Source organism: Hylobates moloch, unplaced genomic scaffold, assembly GCF_009828535.3.
Source record: "Hylobates moloch isolate HMO894 unplaced genomic scaffold, HMol_V3 SCAFFOLD_9, whole genome shotgun sequence".
NCBI lineage: Eukaryota > Metazoa > Chordata > Mammalia > Primates > Hylobatidae > Hylobates > Hylobates moloch.
In genome coordinates, this window is record NW_026652284.1 from 18273906 (window position 1) to 18293484 (window position 19579).

A 19579-nucleotide genomic window follows, 5' to 3' on the forward strand; every position below is an offset into this window, starting at 1 on the left:
GAAAGCAGAAATACTAATATTCTATGCACTACCTACAGATTTTTACAAAGCGACATTTATCAGGCAAAATTTTTTACTCATCTCATTCACAGCTCCACTGCCTTGGTTTCATAGCAGCAAAGAGGCTTTGCACAACTTCACAGAGCAAGTGGCAGACTCTGGATGATGAACCCGGGTTGCTGGGCTCCAAAATCCTTCCACATAGCACCTCTCAGGGTTGCAGTTGTCCACGTCAGAAATCCCTGGGCTCAAGGAGTTAGCACAGAGCTGAATGCATTATGATTGTGCTGATGGGAACACTAAGGCCAAGAGCTAGGTTTTTTTTTTGTTGTTTTTGTTTTTTAGACAGAGTTTCGCTGTTTTTGCCCAGGCTAGAGTGCAGTGGTGTGATCTCAGCTCACTGCAACCTCTGCCTCATGGGTTCAAGTGATTCTCCTGCCTCAGCCTCCTGAGTAGCTGGGATTATGGGCATGCATCACCACACCTGGCTAATTTTGTGTTTTTAGTAGAGACAGGGTTTCATCATGTTGCCCAGGCTGGTCTTGAATTCCTGACCTCAGGTGATCTGCCCGCCTTGGCCTCCCAAAGTGTTGGGATTACAGGCTTGAGCCACCGCGCCCGGCCAGCTAGCGTTAACATAGTACCAAAGATACAGACTACATCAGTGTCATTTAATCCCCTCAGCTACTCTGTGAGGTGGGTGCCATATTGTTCTGCTAACTATTACAGAAGAGAAAGCTGTGACCCAAGGAGATGGAGCCACTGGCCCTATAATCCCAGAGCTGGGATGGAGCTGGGATCCCAAGCCAGGTCTTTCTGATCCTCTGGCCAGGCTTGCTGTACTACATTCTGTTCCTTGGGGGCATGGCAGAAATCGTCACAGTGGTGCAGTATGGTGGCAAGGAGGAAGGACAGGCCCCCTCTATCTGCTTAAAAGATGCTTCTGTGGGCAAGGCTGGGGCTCTGAGCACCAAATAGCGGCTTAGAGTTGGCGGGTGGGTGCTGCAGGCTCTGAGGTGCCTGAGGGGAGGTTTTTGACCATCTGTAATGGGCTCTCTTTGCCATGGGCATCTAGCAGGTCTGGGTTTCATTTCCACTTCACCACTTGCTGCTGGTGATCTGGGGCAAGGCCCTTGGCCTCTCTGAACCCCAGTTTAACGTCTACCTCTCAGCATTATTGTAGGGGTCGGAATAAATAACTGGAGGAGTAGGAACCACATAACAAAGCCCCTGGGGACATCGCAGGAGCCTTCGATTTGGAAAGTATTATTTTTCTGTTTCTGTGGAGAAAAAAATGATCCCACCCCGTTCTCTTTATACTACATTTTCTTTTTCTCTTTCTCTTCTTTCTTTCTTTCCTTTTTTTTTTTTTTTTTTTGAGAGAGTCTCGCTCTGTCACCCAGGCTGGAGTGCAGTGGCACAATCTTGGCTCACTGGAACCTCTGCCTCCCAGGTTCAAGCGATTCTCCTGCCTCAGCTTCCCGAATAGCTGGGATTACAGGCGCCCGCCACCAGGCCCAGCTAATTTTTGTATTTTTGATAGAGACGGGGTTTCACCATGTTGGTCAGGCTGGTCTCAAACTCCTAACCTCAGGTGATCTGCCCGCCTCCGCCTCCCAAAGTGCTGGGATTACAGGCGTGAGCCACCGCGCCGGGCCCACTTTCTCTGTTGATTATGCTTATTGTTTATTGTCTGTTTCCTTCCACTAGAATGTAAGCTCCATGGAGGTGCGGATCTTTGTTTTGGCCACTGTAGTGTCCTGATGGGTCAGAACAGTGCCTGACATCTGGTGGATGCGCCTTAAAAGATGCATTGAAATATCTGTTCAATGAATGAATGAATGACAGTATTAACCTGCACAGCAGTGTTAGGCAGAGACTCTTCTCAGCCAGAGGGGAGAGGTACAGAGGGAGGTCACACCCAGGGGAAACCACACCCCGCGCCTCTGCCTGCAGCGACTCTAACCCACCTAGCCTGGGGATTCTCAAATCTGTTCACGCTCTGTTAGACTAGGAGCGCCAACAGCTCAAGGACTTCAACCTTAGTACTTGGCCCCTTTGGGGATCGGGATGGTTTCTGCGGGAAAGGCCCTGGGGAAGGTTAGCTCCTTGCTCAAACTAACGGTGAAGAATGCCCAGAATTACTAACCCATTTTACGGATATGGCAACTGAGGCCCAGAGGGGTGTCAGGCGATTTGTCCAATATTTCCCAACTCCTGGCTCCCCTGAAAGCCCGGTGACCCCGTTGTGAGTGGGCAGGCACCCATTAGGGAGCAGCCCCTGGATAAAGGCAGGTCACAGCCACCTTCTCCGAGTTCCGCCTGCGCCGCCGCCACACGTGGGTTGGGAGGAGCATCTGAGGGCGTGGGGGCTGCCACAGCCCGGGAGGTGACCCCACGCAGCTGGGGCGCTCTGATTTTTGGCCCACAGGCCCGGGGTGCCAGGACCCCGCCCCCCTGCAGGGCCAGGGCTCGGCTCTCCCCGCCCACCGCGAGGCGGGGCGCACGCTCCGCGGCGCGGAGACCGCGCGCTCCAGGCTGCACCCGGCCGCTCCTCCGCGCGTGCGGGCCCCTCGCGGCGCCTCCCGGGCTCGGGAGACCCGGGCCCGCCGCCCGCCCGGCCCGCGGCCGCCTCTTCCTCTCGCAGCCCCGCGGCGCTTGCCGCAGTCGCAGGCGGCGGAGCAGCCAGAGCGCCCCAGGTACCAGTGCGGGCGGGAGACGCGACCCGGCGGCCGGGTGGGGAGGGGGCGCCGCGCGGCCGCTGCCCTCCTCTTCCCGCGGGGCCTGGCGGCCCCGGCGAACCCCCGCGCCGCACAGGCCGTGTGCGCCCGATCCCGGTGCCTCCGCGCCAGCTGAGTCCTGCCTTTCCCAGGGGGACTTTGCTCCGGCCCCTAGGCCCCCGTCCTGCGGACCCCACCCTGGCACCCCACACGCCCACCGGCCGCGGGGAGCCTGCTCCGGCCCGAGAGCGCCCATTCACCCCCCGCACCCACCTCCCCGCGTTCCCACTTCCCCGCACTCTGACCCGGCTGGACGCCTCTCCCCTACCTTGCTGCCCGCCCCCTCCAGGGGGCTCTGTTCCCACCCCAGGGCGCCCATCCGACCTCTGCTTGACTTTCCGCCGCTTCCTTTAGGGGCCTCGACTCATCGGGTGCCCCTCCCCAAACTTCCAACCCGTTTGCTCCAGGTGTCCCTGCCCTGTCCCCGAGGGCGCCCAAATAGCCACTCTGCGTCCTCCTGTAGTCGCTGCCCCCTGACCTAGCGCGACCCAGCGCCCCCGCCCATGTCCCCCCTCTCGCCTCCCCCGGGGGGCGTGGTGAGTCTTGGTCTGTTCTCACCGACGGTCCCCGTCCAGCCTGGGCTTCGCCGGGGCCCTCATCTGCCTTCCCGCCACCCTATCACGCCCTTGCCCTCCACCCCCGGTCCTCATGGTCCCAGAGCCGGGCCCCACCGCCAATAGCACCCCGGCCTGGGGGGCAGGGCCGCCGTCGGCCCCGGGAGGCAGCGGCTGGGTGGCGGCCGCGCTGTGCGTGGTCATCGCGCTGACGGCGGCGGCCAACTCGCTGCTGATCGCGCTCATCTGCACTCAGCCCGCGCTGCGCAACACGTCCAACTTCTTCCTGGTGTCGCTCTTCACGTCCGACCTGATGGTGGGGCTGGTGGTGATGCCGCCGGCCATGCTGAACGCTCTGTACGGGCGCTGGGTGCTGGCGCGCGGCCTCTGTCTGCTCTGGACCGCCTTCGACGTGATGTGCTGCAGCGCCTCCATCCTCAACCTCTGTCTCATCAGCCTGGACCGCTACCTGCTCATCCTCTCGCCGCTGCGCTACAAGCTGCGCATGACACCCCCGCGTGCCCTGGCGCTAGTCTTGGGCGCCTGGAGCCTCGCCGCACTCGCCTCCTTCCTGCCCCTGCTGCTGGGCTGGCACGAGCTGGGCCACGCACGGCCACCCGTCCCGGGCCAGTGCCGCCTGCTGGCCAGCCTGCCCTTCGTCCTCGTGGCGTCGGGCCTCACCTTCTTCCTGCCCTCGGGTGCCATATGCTTCACCTACTGCAGGATCCTGCTGGCTGCCCGCAAGCAGGCCGTGCAGGTGGCCTCCCTCACTACCGGCATGGCCAGCCAGGCCTCGGAGACGCTGCAGGTACCCGGGGTGCGCAGGGAGACCCGGGCTGTGGGATAGAGAGGAATGAGCAGCCCCTGGGGACCCCCTGGGCATCCCCACTTAGCACACATTTGCTCATGGCCCTGCGTGGCTGTTGGGAGCGCCCACCTTTCTTCTGAACTCTAGACCCAATGCCTGACCCACCCACCACAGGATAGCTCCGTCAGGATGGTGGGGCAGGCTTCTCCCAGGTACCATGTGCAACAGGGAATTTATGGTGGCCCAACTCTCCCCATCTTTGCCTCCCTGGTCTTCCCCACCATTGCGGCATCACATGCCAGGAACTTAGGAATACTTTTCTCTCTCACCCTCGTGCCATTCATTAGCGAGACCTGTTGGTGCTGCTCTAAAAAGGTGCCATCTCCCCTGCCACTTCTTACCCGGGAGGCTGCATAGACTTCTCCTGGCTCCCCTGCTTCTGCCGCAGACCCAGTACTCTCCATCTTCTGCACAGAAGCCGGAGCAATTAAAAAAGAAGTGATCATGTCGCTCCCCTGCTTCAGACTCTTCACGCTCCCCACTGTGCTCCAGATAAAGAAAACCTGTCTCAGGATCTGGCTTCAGGATCCCGCACTGCCAACCTCTCCAGTGTCACCTCCCCTCTCCCTCTCTCTTACTCTGCAACAGCCTTGTGGCCTTTCTCACGGTTCTAGAAGGCCCTGGACTTACTTCTGTGCCCAGGTCTTTGCACTTGCTGTTCCCTGTGCCTGGAATGTTCTTCCCCCTGCTGCCTTCTTCCCAGGGGCCATCTTTGACCACCCTGTCTGCAGGCCCATCTGCACTCCCCATCTCTGTTATTCTCCGTAAGAACAAGTCATAAGAATGACTTGCTCATTCTGCCTCCCTGACCCTCCAGGAGGGTCACACATATCGAAGTCAGTTTTTTTGGTTTTTTTTTTTTTTTTTGAGACGGAGTCTCGCTCTGTCGCCCAGGCTGGAGTGCAGTGGCGCGATCTTGGCTCACTGCAACCTCCGCCTCACAAGTTTAAGTGATTCTTCTGCCTCAGCCTCCTGAGTAGCTGGGATTACAGGCACCCACCACTACGCCAGGCTAACTTTTGTATTTTTGGTAAAGACGGGGTTTCACCGTATTGGCCAGGCTGGTCTTGACCTCCTGATCGAGGTCAGTTTTGATCCCCACTGTGCATAGTAGGTCCCATCTTGTTTCAGTGCCTGGGAATGGGGTTGATGCTCTTAGCTCAAGGCCTTGCATTGTCTATAAGTGACTGCCTGCTCTTGCCATGCAGGCCGCAGTGCACCTGACTCCTATCGTCCACCCTGGAGGGGTGGGAGTGTAGACCGACCAGGCCTGAGACCCAGTGACTTAGGTCGCAGGTCTTGAGGAAAGTCCCAGCTGGGCTCTTTTGGTGTAGCCTTGGGTGGTGAAAGCTCTAGGAGGGTGGGGGTTGCATTAGAGGTCACTGGGCACATGGGGACTTGGCAGAGGGGTGAAAGGCTAATACCCTCCTTGGCGGTCCCCCAGACAAGCTTGCCTGTCCCACCCCGGTGGGTGAGGCCCAAAGTTGCCCCTGCCCATCACCTGGGGTGGGGGCAGGGCCCCACATGGACTGGGAGTCCTGGCTGCCACCCTGCTCCTTCTCCCTATCCATGCTCCCTGTAGAATATTCTTGAGCCTTGGCAGGTGGCTGGGACTCTGACTTGCTTCTTCATGGGTGGGATGGCTGCCTTGGGCCATATACCCTGGGTTCTTGTTTTTTTGTTGTTGTTGTTATTGTTGTTTTTTAAGAGACAGAGTCTTGCTCTGTCACCCAGGCTGGAGGGCTGGAATGTAGTGGCGTGATTATAGCTCACTGCAGCTTAGAATTGATCATAGCTCATTCCAGCCTGAAGAGCTGGAATGCACTGGCACGATCATAACTCACTGAACTCTTGGGCTCAAGCGATCCTCCTGTCTCGGCCTCCCAAAGTGCTAGGGTTACAGGCGTCCCTGGGTTCTTGAAAAGGAGTGTTTCACAAGCTTCAGGCATTGAAGAACTGCCTGGGGATATCTTCCTTAATGCCTCTTCCACCACCACCTCCACACCTCAAGCTACTTAATTCACATGCATTTCGCATTTTATTTATTTACTTATTAGACACAGGGTCTCACTATGTTGCCCAGGCTGGCCTCGAGCTCCCTCTTCAGCCTCCCGAGTAGCTGGAATTGCAGGTGCATGCCCCCGTGCCTGGCATTCTTAGCATTTTCTTTAAATCATCTCTTTTATCTTTTTACTTCCATGAATTTGTGTAGAAAGAAAACTTCATATCTCCTCTAGAAATGGAAAATCTGTATCCCTTGCCATGAATAGAAGGCGATCACAAACACCACTTCAATGAAACTGAAGAAGCTCCAGCTGTATCACTGAAACGCAGCTTGGTGTGGTTGAGGTGATGCGCCTAGGGCCTGCTTTCTCTTTGTAGCATGCTAGAAGGTATCACAAACATGGTAGCATCAGTGTGGGACTTTCTCTTGACGCACCTAGAAGAGCTGGAAGACAGCTATAATGGGCTGACGTGCTCATTCTGTGATTCACTCATTTTATGGGGTGTCCCTTTACCATCTAAAATCATCTCCATTCCCACAGTTCAGGAAGCTCTGCTCTCATGACTAAGGATGTGAGAAGTTGGCTGGTCTGGGTGAGGTTGGGGCGGGAGAGATCAGGATTCCTAGTTCCAGCGGTGCCGGTACCACACAGATTTTCTTTCCACGAATCTCGCTGGCTGGTACTAGGCTTGAACCTGAATCTGTGGTCTTGGAACCTGGGCAGGGGTCTCCCAGGTGCTAACAGCTGCAGCCCCACAATCTGTGAGCACTCACTCTGTACCAGGCACTGAGCTAAACTTATTAATCCCCCAAACACCCAATGAGTCAAGTACTACCAGCACCCCTGTTAGACAGGTGGGGAAACTGAGGCTCAGAGAGGGAGGTGACTTGCCCAAGATTGCACAGTTGGTAAGTGAGGTTTAAGCTCAGATCTGGCTGGTGCCATCGCCCTGTGCTGGTTTGCTGCCTGTGGGCAGTGATGCTCTTGAAATGCTTTGCTCGGGGACCCTACACCTTGCCCCTTTTCTTCTCTGTGCCTTCTGGTCTCCTCTGTTGGGTCCTCCTGATCCGCCCGAGCCATGGCATCCCTAGGCCTCAGTCCCCGGAGCATCTCATCCTTTTTCCACATTTGCTCTGTTAGTGACCTCATCTTGTCTCGTAACTGAAAATATCACCCACACGCTGATGACTTCCTACCTGGGCTGCTTACAGGCACGTGCCGCCACGCCCAGCTAATTTTTGTAGTTTTAGTAGAGACAGGGTTTCACCATGTTGGCCAGGCTGGTCTTGAACTCCTGACCTTACGTGATCTGCTAGCCTCGGCCTCCCAAACCGCTGGGATTACAGGCGTGAGCCACTGCACCTGGCCCTAACTGACTTCCTGATTCCATTCTTGCTCCCTTTCAACCTTCCACAGTGACCCCAATGATCCCTTTACAATGCAGTTCCTGCCGCTTTGTTCCTCTGCTCTGGTGGCCTTGTGTCTCACATCACCTGGCCCTCTGACCCTATCTGGCCTCCTCTCCTTCTGTAATCCCCCTTGTTTCTTCTCTTTCCGCCATACTGGCCTTCTTGCTGTTCCTTGAACGCACCAAGCCCATTCTGCCTCACTTGCGGTTCCTTCTGCTTGGAGTGCCCTTTCTTCAGGTCTCCACCCTCTTCTCCCCCTAATTTCCATAATTTCCTTCCAGCCTCTGTTGAATTGCCTCCCCTAATCCCTCTCTCAAGAGCAGCACCTGTCACCCTCCCCAGGTCCTCTCCAGTCCTCATTTACTAAGTTATTTCTCTCAGCAGCACCTCCCGCCTCCTGACGTGTTCTATACCTACCCATTTTTATTTATTTACTGTTTATTTCCTTCCTCTAGAATTTAGGCCTATGAGGGTGGGGAACTTGTTTTTCTGTTTTCTTTTTCTTTTTTTTTTTTTTGAGATGGAGTCTCACTCTCTCGCCCAGGCTGGAGTGCAGTGGCGTGATCTTGGCCCACTGCAACCTCCGCTTCCCAGGTTCAAGCAATTCTCCTGCCTCAGCCTCCCGAGTAGCTGGGACTACAGGTGCATATCGCCACACCGGGCTAATTTTTTTGTATTTTAGTAGAGACGGGGTTTCACTGTGTTGCCCAGGCTGGTGTTGAACCCCTGAGCTCAGGCAATCCACCCGCCTTGGCTTTCTAAAGTGCTAGGATTACAGGCGTGAGCTACCGTGCCTGGCCTGTCTTTCTGTTTTCCCCCACGGTCTCAGGAATTAGGGGCACCTGGCACATCGTGGGTGCTCAGTATGTATTGATGGAAAGAACGCAGTGAACACAGTGCTTCAAGGAGCCTGGTATTCCAGCCCTGTGTGTGCGGTTGCCTGTTTTCTCATGCCTTTCAGAGTCACTTCTTGAGTGTCATGATCCTGAGCTTTTTATCGTGTGAATTCATTTGCTTGGTGACATGTATTGACACCTGCTTTGCACAGCAGCTGTTCTAGGTTGTGTATGTGGTGGTGAACGAGACCAACAGCACCTGCCCTCTTGAAATCTGTTCTAGTTAGGGGCACAGACATTAATCATCAAACTGTATCATGATGAGGATTAGGGAGCTTATAAGAGGGGTGCCTCACCCGGCAAACATTCAAAATCTATTATTTACTGTGTATGTTTGAAGATGAAAGCAAAGCACTCACACCCAGCCCTAAAGTGAAAGGCTGGAGGGGTCTTCATGGGTTGGTTAGGCCAGCGCCTTACTTCTAAGGCAGAGTGACTCAGGGGCCTCTCAAGCCAGAAATGTGTCTGTTCTAATCTCCCTGCTTTCTGGAAAGCCCCTTCTCTTGGTTTGAACGTGACGTGTGCAAACTCTGCCTCTGTTCCTGCTTTCAAATCCACTCGGCTCCTAAGCAAGCCTCCTGCAGGCCATTTTCCTGATTGCCTGGTGAACGGACTGCATTTTGGGAAATTGCATCTGGGATGCTGCCTCTACTCGGCCCTCCTGGGTCACCGCCCCTTTCTTCCCACCAGAGCTGGCCTGGAGGTGGAGGCCCCCTCAATGTTTGGACCTAAAGGAAGTGATGAGAATGAATCAGATGTGAGTGCCTTGGACCCCTTCCCTTTTCCTGTGCCCAGCCCCACTTAGCCTTGGCTTCCTGCCCCATTCCAGTCTCTAGCTTCCCTGCAGAGGGAAAGGAGCTGGGCATAGGTCTCGAGGCCCCAGTTCCTCTGGGGTCAGAACATGGGAGCTGGTCAGCCTTGAGCATTTCATCCCCTCTCCATATGTCTGTTTATGGAAACGGGCTTTTAAAAGGCCACTGGTTGGCTTAGTGGTTTCCACCAGGTGTTCCCACCACCTCAGGGCTGGGAGGAAGGGGCCCAGCTTAGCACTGGGGCTGGGAGTGTGGGCTGGGAATGGAGGAAGAGCCGTGGGGCAGAGTGAGGAGCTACCGGGGCAGGGGAGTGTGTGTGTTGGGAGCAGGGTGGAAGGTGGGGGCCTGGATGTGGGTGGCACTGAGCCATCCTTGGGAGATTGTGGAGGGTCCAGGGTGTTAGGGACGGTTTCAGAGATGCAGCATGGGCCATCGGCTTGAGGGAGAGCCCAGCAGGAGAGGCCCAGCCTCCTCCTCTTCGTGGCAGGATTTCTGGGTCTCTGTTGCCCATAACCTCATCCCATCTCTACACCTCACCTTCCTCCCCACTCCCACCCACCCTTCTCTCCTTCAGTTCCCATGTCTTCCTTCCGTGTGCTCCGTCTTCCCCTCCCCCTTCTCCTGTCCCATCAATTTCTCCCGCTTTTCCTCCTCCCCCTCCTTTTTTCACCCTCTCTCACCCAACTAAGCGTCATTCTGTCTTAGTGATCCATCTTCCCTTCCATCTCTGTCTTTCCTCCTCCTCAGAGGAGGAGGCTGTGATCACAGAAATATCTGTGAGGGGGAGGAGGGGGCCGAGCCAGGGAGAGGCTGGCAGAGTGACACTGCCGAGCATGGCAGGCTCGGCTGCTGCTCAGAGCCAGGCAGCCTGGTGCAGCCAGGGCTGGAGCAGGGGCTTGGGGGTCTGGCTGGTCAGGGTTCAAGCCCTGTCTCTTTTCCCTCATAGCTGGACGACCTTGGGCAAGGCATTTTACCGCCTTATGCTCCAGGGGTCATGACATCTATCACACAAGTCTGTTTGAAGAGTCAATTAGATAATATATATAAAATACCAGGCACATAGTAAGTGATCAACAAATTTCAGCTAGGCAGTGACTCACAACTGTAATCCCAACACTTTGGGAGGCCAAGGCAGGAGGATCCTTTGAAGCTAGGAGTTCGAGACCAGCCTGGGCAACATAGCGAGCTCCTGTCTCTAAAAATATATATAAAAAATTAGCCAGGCCTGGTGGCACATACCTGTAGTTACAGCTATTCGAAGAGGCTGAGGTGAGAGGATTGCTTGAGCCCAGGAGTTTGAGGGTGCAGTGAGGTATGGTCCTGCCACTGCATTCCAGCCCAGGCAACAGAGCAAGACCCCATCTTTAAAACAACAACAACAACAGTTGTTTGTGCCTGTCTTTTCCTGTTGTTGGTAAAATATATGTTTCTGGGGAGTTCACCACTTTGACCCTTTCTTTTTTGTTTTGTTTTGTTTTTTTTTTGAGACGGAGTCTCGCTCTGTCGCCCAGGCTGGAGTGCAGTGGCGCAATCTCAGCTCACTGCAAGCTCCGCCTCCCGGGTTCACGCCATTCTCCTGCCTCAGCCTCCCGAGTAGCTGGGACTACAGGTGCCCGCCACCACGCCCGGCTAATTTTTTTTTGTATTTTTAGTAGAGACGGGGTTTCACTGTGGCCTCGATCTCCTGACCTCATGATCCGCCCGCCTCGGCCTCCCAAAGTGCTGGGATTACAAGCGTGAGCCACCGCGCCTGGCTGACTTTGACCCTTTCTAGGGAAAAACATCACTGCTGTCACCAGCACCATCACCACCATTATCAAACAGCTGAGCCAGAGACTAGTAATAATGACAATCATAGCTAACACTTCTATGGGACTTCCTATGTGCCGGCACCGTTCTAACTTTCAGTGTATTATTTTATTTTATCCTTATTATAATCCTATGAGGTAGATGCTGTTTTAATGCCATTTTACAGAACAGAAAGTGGAAGCATAGATGAAGTAACTTGCTTAAGGTCACTCCACTAGTTTGTAACAGAGCCAGGATTTGAAACCAGGCAGTCTGGCTTCAGAGTCTGTCTTGTAACTCTCACACTATGATCAGATGATGGTAAAAAAATTTAATTGTGGGCTGGGCGTGGTGGCTCATGCCTGTAATCCCAGCACTTTGGGAGGCCGAGGTGGGCGGATCACCTGAGATCGGGAGTTTGAGACTAACATGGAGAAACCCCATCTCTACTAAGGTACGAAATTAGATGTGCGTGGTGGTGCACACCTGTAGTCCCAGCTACTTGGGAGACTGAGGCAGAATAATCGCTTGAACCCGGGAGGCGGAGGTTGTGGTGAGCCGAGATCGCGCCATTGCACTCCAGCCTGGGCAACGAGAGCGAGACTTCGCCTCAATAAATAAATAAATAAAATTAACTGCATAAAGGAATACATAAATACACTTTAAAAATTCAACAATAGGGATGAAGGAAAAGACCTCCAAATTCCAGCTAATCACCTTTCACTCCCAGGGACACGCATCAATTTAGGATATGTCCTTCTAGGTCTTTTTTTTTTTTTTTTTTTTTTCTGTTAGGACAGGGTGTCACTCTGTCACCCAGGCTGGAGTGCAGTGGTACAACCACGGCTCACTGCAGCTTTGACCTCTTCTGACTCAGGTGATCCTCCCACCTCAACCTCCGGAGTAGCTGGGGCTACAGACGCACATCACCATGCCTGGCTAATTTTTGTATTTTTTGTAGAGATGGGGTTTCACCATGTTGCCCAGGCTGGTCTTGAACTCCTGGACTCAAGCAATCCACCTGCCTTGGCCTCCCAAAGTGCTGGGATTACAGGTGTGAGCCACTGCACCTGGCCCTTCCGGGTCATTCTCTATGTGCTTATGTATTTATACAGGTACCTAAAGAAACTTAGTGCTTTGTGTTGGATATTGTTTTTTAAACAAATAGAGTCATGCGTATCTATTACTTTGCAAGCTGCTATTATAATTTAATAATCATGGAGATCTTTTCATTTGATTGATTCATTCTTTTAAAACATCTGTGTAGTATTCTGTAGTGGGAATGCACCACGGTTTATTTAAACCACTCTTCTCTTTTTATTTTTTTGAGACAAACTCTCACTCTGTCACCCAGGCTGGAGTGTGGTGGTGTGATCGCGGCTCACTGCAGCCTCCACCTCCTGGGTTCAAATGATTCTCCTGCCTAAGCCTCCTGAGTAGCTGGGACTACAGGCATGCACCACCACACCTGGCTAATTTTTGTATTTTTAGTAGAGACAGGGTTTCGCCATGTTGGCCAGGCTGGTCTCGAACTACTGACCTCAAGTGGTCTGCCCACCTTGGCCTCCCAAAGGGCTGAGATTATAGGCGTGGACCACCACGCCCAGCCTAAACCACTCTTCTTTCGATGGACATTAAGGCTGTTTCCAATTTTTTCCTATCATGAGTAGTGCTGTGGGACACATTCTTGGATGTGTCAAGCATGCAGACATGAATGTAGGTGTTGGCTGGAAGCTGTACGTGCGATTGTTGGCTGGAAGGGCCCTGGATTGTCCAAGAAGCTGCCCTCTGACACTGATACAGAAGGGAGATGCAAATGACAGGACATGGCCCCGAGGGGCTGTGAGGTGCTTACAGGGGAGAGAGAATCCAGAAGGGTGATGCCAGCATCAGCCAGATGCCGGGGTGTGGACTAGTGACTGCCATTGGCTTCTGCTCCATGAGGGCCTCTTGCTGACAGTGGTGGGGTTTCTATAACCCCACCCTGACTGGGCCCATGGATGCCATCTCCAAAGGTGGAAGCAGCTTGGTGAAGTAGGCAGAGTGGAGTTCCTGAGGCCAGAAATGATGGAATCCCCAACTCAACTCTTAACTGCTGTGTGACTTCTGGCAAGTCATTTTGCCTCTCCGAGCCTCAGTTGTCTCATCTGCAAAATGGGGATGACAATGCCTACCTCTCATAAAGACTGAACAACCTAATGACTATCAAATGCTGATGTGTAGTAAGTGCTCAAGAAATGGGGATGATAATGCTGATTTGGGGCCACTCAGGTTTTGCGTGGAGGCCTTGTACTGGAACAGTGTGACCTTGGGAAGGGTAGAGTGTCCTCTACCCTTTTTGAGTCTCAGTTTCCTTCTCTCTTTCCTCTTGCCTGTGTTCTTGAATCAACTCTCTGGAAAGCAGAGGAGAAAGAAAAACCTGGAATTGTTCCCAGGGAGACTAGAAAGGGAATCTCAGTTCATCTTCACCCCATTCTCTGGAGCTCCTTTCCCCAGTGATTGACCTGAGATATTCCCCCTAGTGCCTCAGTTTCCCCCATGCCCTAGAGCTCTGATAAGATCAGGGCTGCCTCCTGTCCTCTGCCCTCCTCAGGTCACTAAGGGTCAGAGTGATGCCTAGATGAGTGTCTCATCCCTCTCCATGCCATCTATTCCCATTGATGGCAGCAATTTGAAGGTGTGGCAGGTCTTAGGAGATTCTTCTGGGGAAGCAGGAGCCTCTTCCTCCAGGCTGACCATGATGTGGTCACAAAAGCCATATAGAGTCCTCTCTGGAGGAGAGAAAACTAGAAGAGGAGGGAGGAGAGTAAGACCCTCTTTTGCTCCCTCGCTAACTTGGAATGACTTTGGAGCAGACTTGTGTATGATGGGGTGGAGTCGGAGGAGAGCATCCGCTAGTCGTAGCATCTGAGCTGCAGCGTGGTGACTCAGAGCATTTGTCTTGGTGTCTGTGCTGCTTTTGGGAGGCCAGAGCTGCTGGCAGAAGGACAGGCTCCCCAACAGTGCTCAAAATCACCCCAACCTCACAGCACGTATCACTGAAACAGCAACATGGCTACCAGGTATTTAGCACCTACTCAATGTCAGACACTATGCATGCATTTATTATCCATAGCTTCACAGCAACGCCGTAAGCTGAGTATCATTTCTCCCATTTTGCAGATGTACAAACAGGCTCTCTCAAGATCACAGAGTGAGTAAGTGGTAGAGGCATGATTTGAAGCCAGATCACCTGTCTTAAAAGCCCAGCTTTTGCCTCTGTACAACGCTGTCTCACCAAGACAGAAGGGAGAAACCAAGGCCTCTGTTGTGAATTTGTATAACCTTGATATTTGTACAACCAGATTTCATGTGAGGAAACACGTTGAGGGGTGGGGATTACAATGTGCTTCGTCTCCCTGCCCCAGCAACCTCCTTGCCATTTCGGAGTTAGAATTCCAGCTCCTGTGAAAAGACCGCATGTAGTTGGGGTTTCAGCACCATGGACAAGACACCAACTCTGGAGGCCTAGAAAGAGCAGGGGCTGGAGGCGAGGGCATGCGCAGCAGAGTGGGGTGGGGTGTTGGCTTTGGTGCTTCCTGGAGTTGACACATCTTGGCTTTGCCTCCTCCGCCTTTCCATCTGCGGAAGGTTGCCTGGGAATCTGGCTCTGCTCCTGCCTCCTTCTGACCTCATCTCCCCACATCCAACCCACCTCTGGCCTCGAGAACTAAGCAGGGCTCTCACGTAATTTAGGAACTGGATAAATCCCAGTGCCAGGAAAATCCCTGGCTTTCAAAGCCCAGATGTGTTCACAGACAGCAAACACACCCTTTGCGTAGCTCATGATGAATTGTGCACACCACTGCCCACGGGCATTAAATAGGAAATAGAGGTGGGCCTAATTTTGTGTAAATCTAATACATGAAAATCCACATTGATTACAGAAACACATGGTTTAGAGGAGGGCTTCACATCCCAGCTTTCACGGACTCCTAGGGGTTTCTGGTGGAAACCTAGAGACTTCAAGGTCATCTCTGAACCTTCTGGAAGTGTGGAACGTTGTTTTCTTGTCTGTGTGTATAAAAATTTATAAGCCTTTTATTTTCTGGGGAGGGGTGTGTGTGTGTAGATTTCGTTAGCTTTTCAAAGGGCTCATGAAGTTTAACAAGTGAAGAGCACTGCTGAGCTAAAGAATCATCCAGCTCAGAGAGCCCTTTGGAACTGTGGGGGCCAGTTTGCAAAGTCAAATTCTAACCTCCCCGGGCCCATGCCTTCCTTTCAGTGGCTGCTGGGAAGTAGCTTCTTTCTCCTCTTCCCTCCTACCCCCTCCTCCTCTTCCTGTCCACTTTTGAGAATGGAGATGCCTGCCAGTTTGCAGTATAATTGAGTTGTAAAATGCCAAGGTCACCAGCATCCTTAGGAACCTATAAGAGATTTAGCTGCAAACATTGGCTTTGTGCACACATTCTCAAAAAAGCCTTTCTATTTTGTGGGGCTCAAGAGTAATTGCCCAGGCAAGACTATTGCTCCCAAATATGAAGAGAATCCACATACAAAGCAATTGTCAAGCTCTGGACAGTAACAGGTCCTCTTTTTCAAGTACTGTTCAATTGCAATTGATTTTGTGTGTGTCTGTCTCGCTCTGTCACCCAGGCTTGGAGTGCAGTGATGCAACCTTGGCTCACTGCAACTTCCACCTCCTGGGTTCAAGCAATTATCCTGCCTCAGTCTCCCGAGTAGCTGGGATTACAGGTGCCTGCCACCATGCCTGGCTAATTTTTGTATTTTTAGTAGAGGCAAGGTTTCACCCTGTTGGCCAGGCTGGTCTCAAACTCCTGACCTCAAGTGATCTGCCTGCCTTGGCCTCCCAAAGTGCTGGAATTACAGGCGTGAGCCACTGCGCCCAGTCAATTGCAATTGATTTCTGTAGCACTAAAGGCTTTGGAAGGTGCTGGGCTCATTGTAATATGTGTGTTGGCCTGTGTTACGTATTGTCTTTGCAGGGATGGTTGTTCTTCTGAACCATCTGATTTGTGTTTCAGGTATTGTTCTGTTTCATTGCACTTCCTAGAGCTCCTTATGAAATTCTGGGTCAGGATCAGGGCTCAGTGTGGACCAGGATCAGGGCTCAGTCTAGGTCCACGCTTGAGGCTTGGTTTGAGAACTTGGTTATGTAGGGCTTTACGGTAGGTGTCAGGGTTCAGTGGGGGACCAAGGTCAGAGCTTAGTTTATTGCTGATGTCAGGGCTTGGCCTGGAGTCAGGGTCAGGGCTCGGTCTAGGACTCTAGTTGGGACTCAGTCAAGGAACAGGGCTCAGTTTAATCCTGGCACTAGGGCTCAGTCTAGAGTTAGGATTGAAGCTCAGTCTGTGGCTAGGATCAGGGTCAGACGGGGGCCCTTTCTCAATGGACTCATGTGGCCTTCCTTTCTGCAGGTGCCCAGGACCCCACGCCCAGGGGTGGAGTCTGCTGACAGCAGGCGTCTAGCCACGAAGCACAGCAGGAAGGCCCTAAAGGCCAGCCTGACACTGGGCATCCTGCTGGGCATGTTCTTTGTGACCTGGTTGCCCTTCTTTGTGGCCAACATAGTCCAGGTAATGCCACAGCAGGGGGTAGGTGAGTCTGGCCCTTGCAGGAGAGGACCTGGATCCCAGCCCAGGCATGGGGACAGGGGAGGGCAGGCTGCCTCTCGTGGTGCATGTGTGTGTGTCTGCTCCATCCGTGCTGGGAAGGGTGGCCTGGGTCCCTGCCCTGGGACCAGGCATGACGCATCGCCTCCCCTCAGGCCGTGTGCGACTGCATCTCCCCAGGCCTCTTCGATGTCCTCACGTGGCTGGGTTACTGTAACAGCACCATGAACCCCATCATCTACCCACTCTTCATGCGGGACTTCAAGCGGGCGCTGGGCAGGTTCCTGCCATGTCCACGCTGTCCCCGGGAGCGCCAGTCCAACCTGGCCTCGCCATCACTGCGCACCTCTCACAGCGGCCCCCGGCCTGGCCTTAGCTTACAGCAGGTGCTGCCGCTGCCCCTGCCGCCGGACTCAGACTCGGACTCAGACGCAGGCTCAGGCGGCTCCTCAGGCCTGCAGCTCACGGCCCAGCTGCTGCTTCCTGGCGAGGCCACCCGGGACCCCCCGCTGCCCACCAGGGCTGCTGCTGCCGTCAACTTCTTCAACATCGACCCTGCGGAGCCCGAGCTGCGGCCGCATCCACTTGGCACCCCCACGAACTGACCTGGGCTTGGGGCTGCCCAGTGGGGAGCTGGATTGAGCAGAACCCAGACCCCGAGGGCTTGGGCCAGCTCCTGGCTAAGACCAGGAGGCTGCAGGTCTCCTAGGATCCCTCTGAGCTCCAGGGGGGGTGTGCAGAGCTGGCCCCTGCTGCCATCTCCAGGCCCCTTACCTGCAGGGATCATAGCTGACTCAGATACGGTGTTCTGAAGGATGCTCCACTGTTGAGCGTAACGTGTGTGTGCAGAGGATGGGCTGGAGGACTCTGGATGTTGGGGAGAAGGACCTCTTGGTTCAGGTTAGGATGAAAACAATCATGGTCTTTGCCCATTCTCTCAGGCTGGACGGGAGGGAATGCCCCCACCCGCAGGCAGGGATTAATGCTGGGCTGAACCCCTTGCTACTCACAGTGTAGTCCATGGACAATCAGCATTGCCATCACCTTTGGGAGTTTGTGAAAAATGCACATCTCTGCCCCTGCCCAGACCTGCTGAGTCAGAACTGCATGTTACCAAGATCCCAGGTGAATCACATGCCCATTACAGTTTGAGATGTGCTGCCTTAGATGATCTTTAACCCTCAGAATGATTTGCTGGAGGGTTTTGGACCTGCCAGTCTCCCCTCCCTGGTATATATGTGGCAGCAGCTGCACCTGGGAGGCAGGCAAGCATGCATGTGGGCCTCTGCTCTACCACCTGTGAGCTCTGGGGCCTGACACGAGTTACTTAACCTCTCCGAGTCTCGGTTATTCCATGTGTAAGGTAGAGAAATGATGCTTAGCTTGCAGGGTTGTCTTGAGAATTAAGACAGTGTGTGCCCAGCACCCAGTACATGGTCAGTTAAGTGGTACGTTCTGTTGTTACGACCCCCAGCTATCCAGCCCCCCGGCCTCTCTGGCTGTGTGTCAGGAAGGGCTCTTTGTTCCCGTTGTTCTCTTTCCATTTGCCTCCCCCTCTTCAGCCCCGGCCTGGCTTCCCAAAGCCTGACTCTGGTTCCCCAACTCCCTGTTCTGGCTCCTGGGTGGGGACCCATCTCTCAGGGACCCTCCCAGCTCCCAAGCTGCTGCACTGCCTCTCCTGGGGGCAAAAGAGGCCGGTGGCAGTTTCTTTTTCAGCCTCAGGACTGGTTTTCCTCGATCCTGGGGGGGTCCTTGGACCTAGACGGGAACAACTGATGGGAATAAATCCAGCCCCTTGCCCACCTCCCTCTGGCCTTCCCTGGGGTCAGTGAGAGAAATGGGAATGGTAGCTACTTGGGTGAGCACAGCAGAGTCGAAGAAGAGCTGTCCCTGGTGTGGGGTGGGGCCCACGAGGCGGCAGGTGGACTCCGGCACAGGGGCCTTGGTTTCTGGGGGCAGGGGGTTGGGGAACTCCTGGTCGCCACAGTTCGCCTGCCATCAGTCCCTTTTCAGCCCTGCCTCCCCCAAGTTCCATCAACACAAACTCCCAGGGGGTCCTCCACGCCTGGCCTGGTCCTCTTCTTGGTGCTGATGAGACACAACTCTGGCCCCGGCCGCTGGCCACTGAGGGGCCATGGTGCTTGTGGGGCTTCCCCTATCCCCCAGGCCTGCCCAAGGGACTCTCAATAAACTCTAGCTGAAGGCAGTGGCTGTGGTGTGGACTGGACTCAACTGAGGAGCCACTCGGGGCTTGAGAAGCAGCTGGTGTCGTGGGGAGGCCTGGGTGTAGATGTCCTGGGTTCTGGTCCAGATTCTGCCCCTTCAATCTGGGACCCCAGCAAAATCCTTTCCCCTTTCAGAGCCTCCATTTTCCATGTATGACATAAGCAGTTTAGTTTAAAAGCAACAAGAGTTGCATAAATATTTGTTTTTAAATTTTGTGTTTTAAGAGTTGCAGTTGGCCGGGCGCAGTGGCTCACGCCTATAATCCCAGCACTTTGGAAGGCCGAGGCGGGTGGATCACGAGGTCAGGAGATCGAGACTCATCCTGGCTAACACGGTGAAACCCCCGTCTCTACTAAAAATACAAAAAATTAGCCGGGTGCGGTGGTGGGTGCCTGTAGTCCCAGCTACTCGGGAGGCTGAGGCAGGAGAATGGCGTGAACCTGGGAGGCGGAGCTTGCAGTGAGCCGAGATCGCGCCACTGCACTCCAGCCTGGGTAAAAGAGCAAGACTCCGTCTCAAAAAAAAAAAAAAAAAAAAAGAGTTGCAGTTGGCTGGGCATGGTGGCTCATGCCTGTAATCCCAGCACTTTGGGAGGCTGAGGCAGGTGGATCATCTGAGGTCAGGAGCT

General features: G+C 54.0%; 1 protein-coding gene across 1 annotated transcript; it reads left to right on the forward strand.

Moving 5' to 3' along the window:
* Positions 1-2540: 2540 nt before the first annotated feature.
* Positions 2541-18956, forward strand: HTR6 (5-hydroxytryptamine receptor 6). The gene is made up of 3 exons (XM_032759144.2): positions 2541-4142; positions 16531-16689; positions 16881-18956. The coding sequence occupies exons 1-3, from the start codon at positions 3429-3431 to the stop codon at positions 17328-17330; spliced, it is 1323 nt and encodes a 440-aa protein (XP_032615035.1). The 5' UTR covers positions 2541-3428; the 3' UTR covers positions 17331-18956.
* The last annotated feature ends 623 nt before the right edge of the window (positions 18957-19579 follow it).

What these genes read in the sequence shown, in the direction of transcription:
- HTR6 (XM_032759144.2), top strand. Translation starts at nt 3,429, where the DNA reads ATGGTCCCAGAGCCGGGCCCCACCGCCAATAGCACCCCGGCCTGGGGG. An exon ending in AGGCCTCGGAGACGCTGCAG is followed by an intron (nt 4,143 to 16,530) that starts GTACCCGGGGTG and finishes TCCTTTCTGCAG; the next exon opens with GTGCCCAGGACCCCACGCCC. An exon ending in TTGTGGCCAACATAGTCCAG is followed by an intron (nt 16,690 to 16,880) that starts GTAATGCCACAG and finishes GCCTCCCCTCAG; the next exon opens with GCCGTGTGCGACTGCATCTC.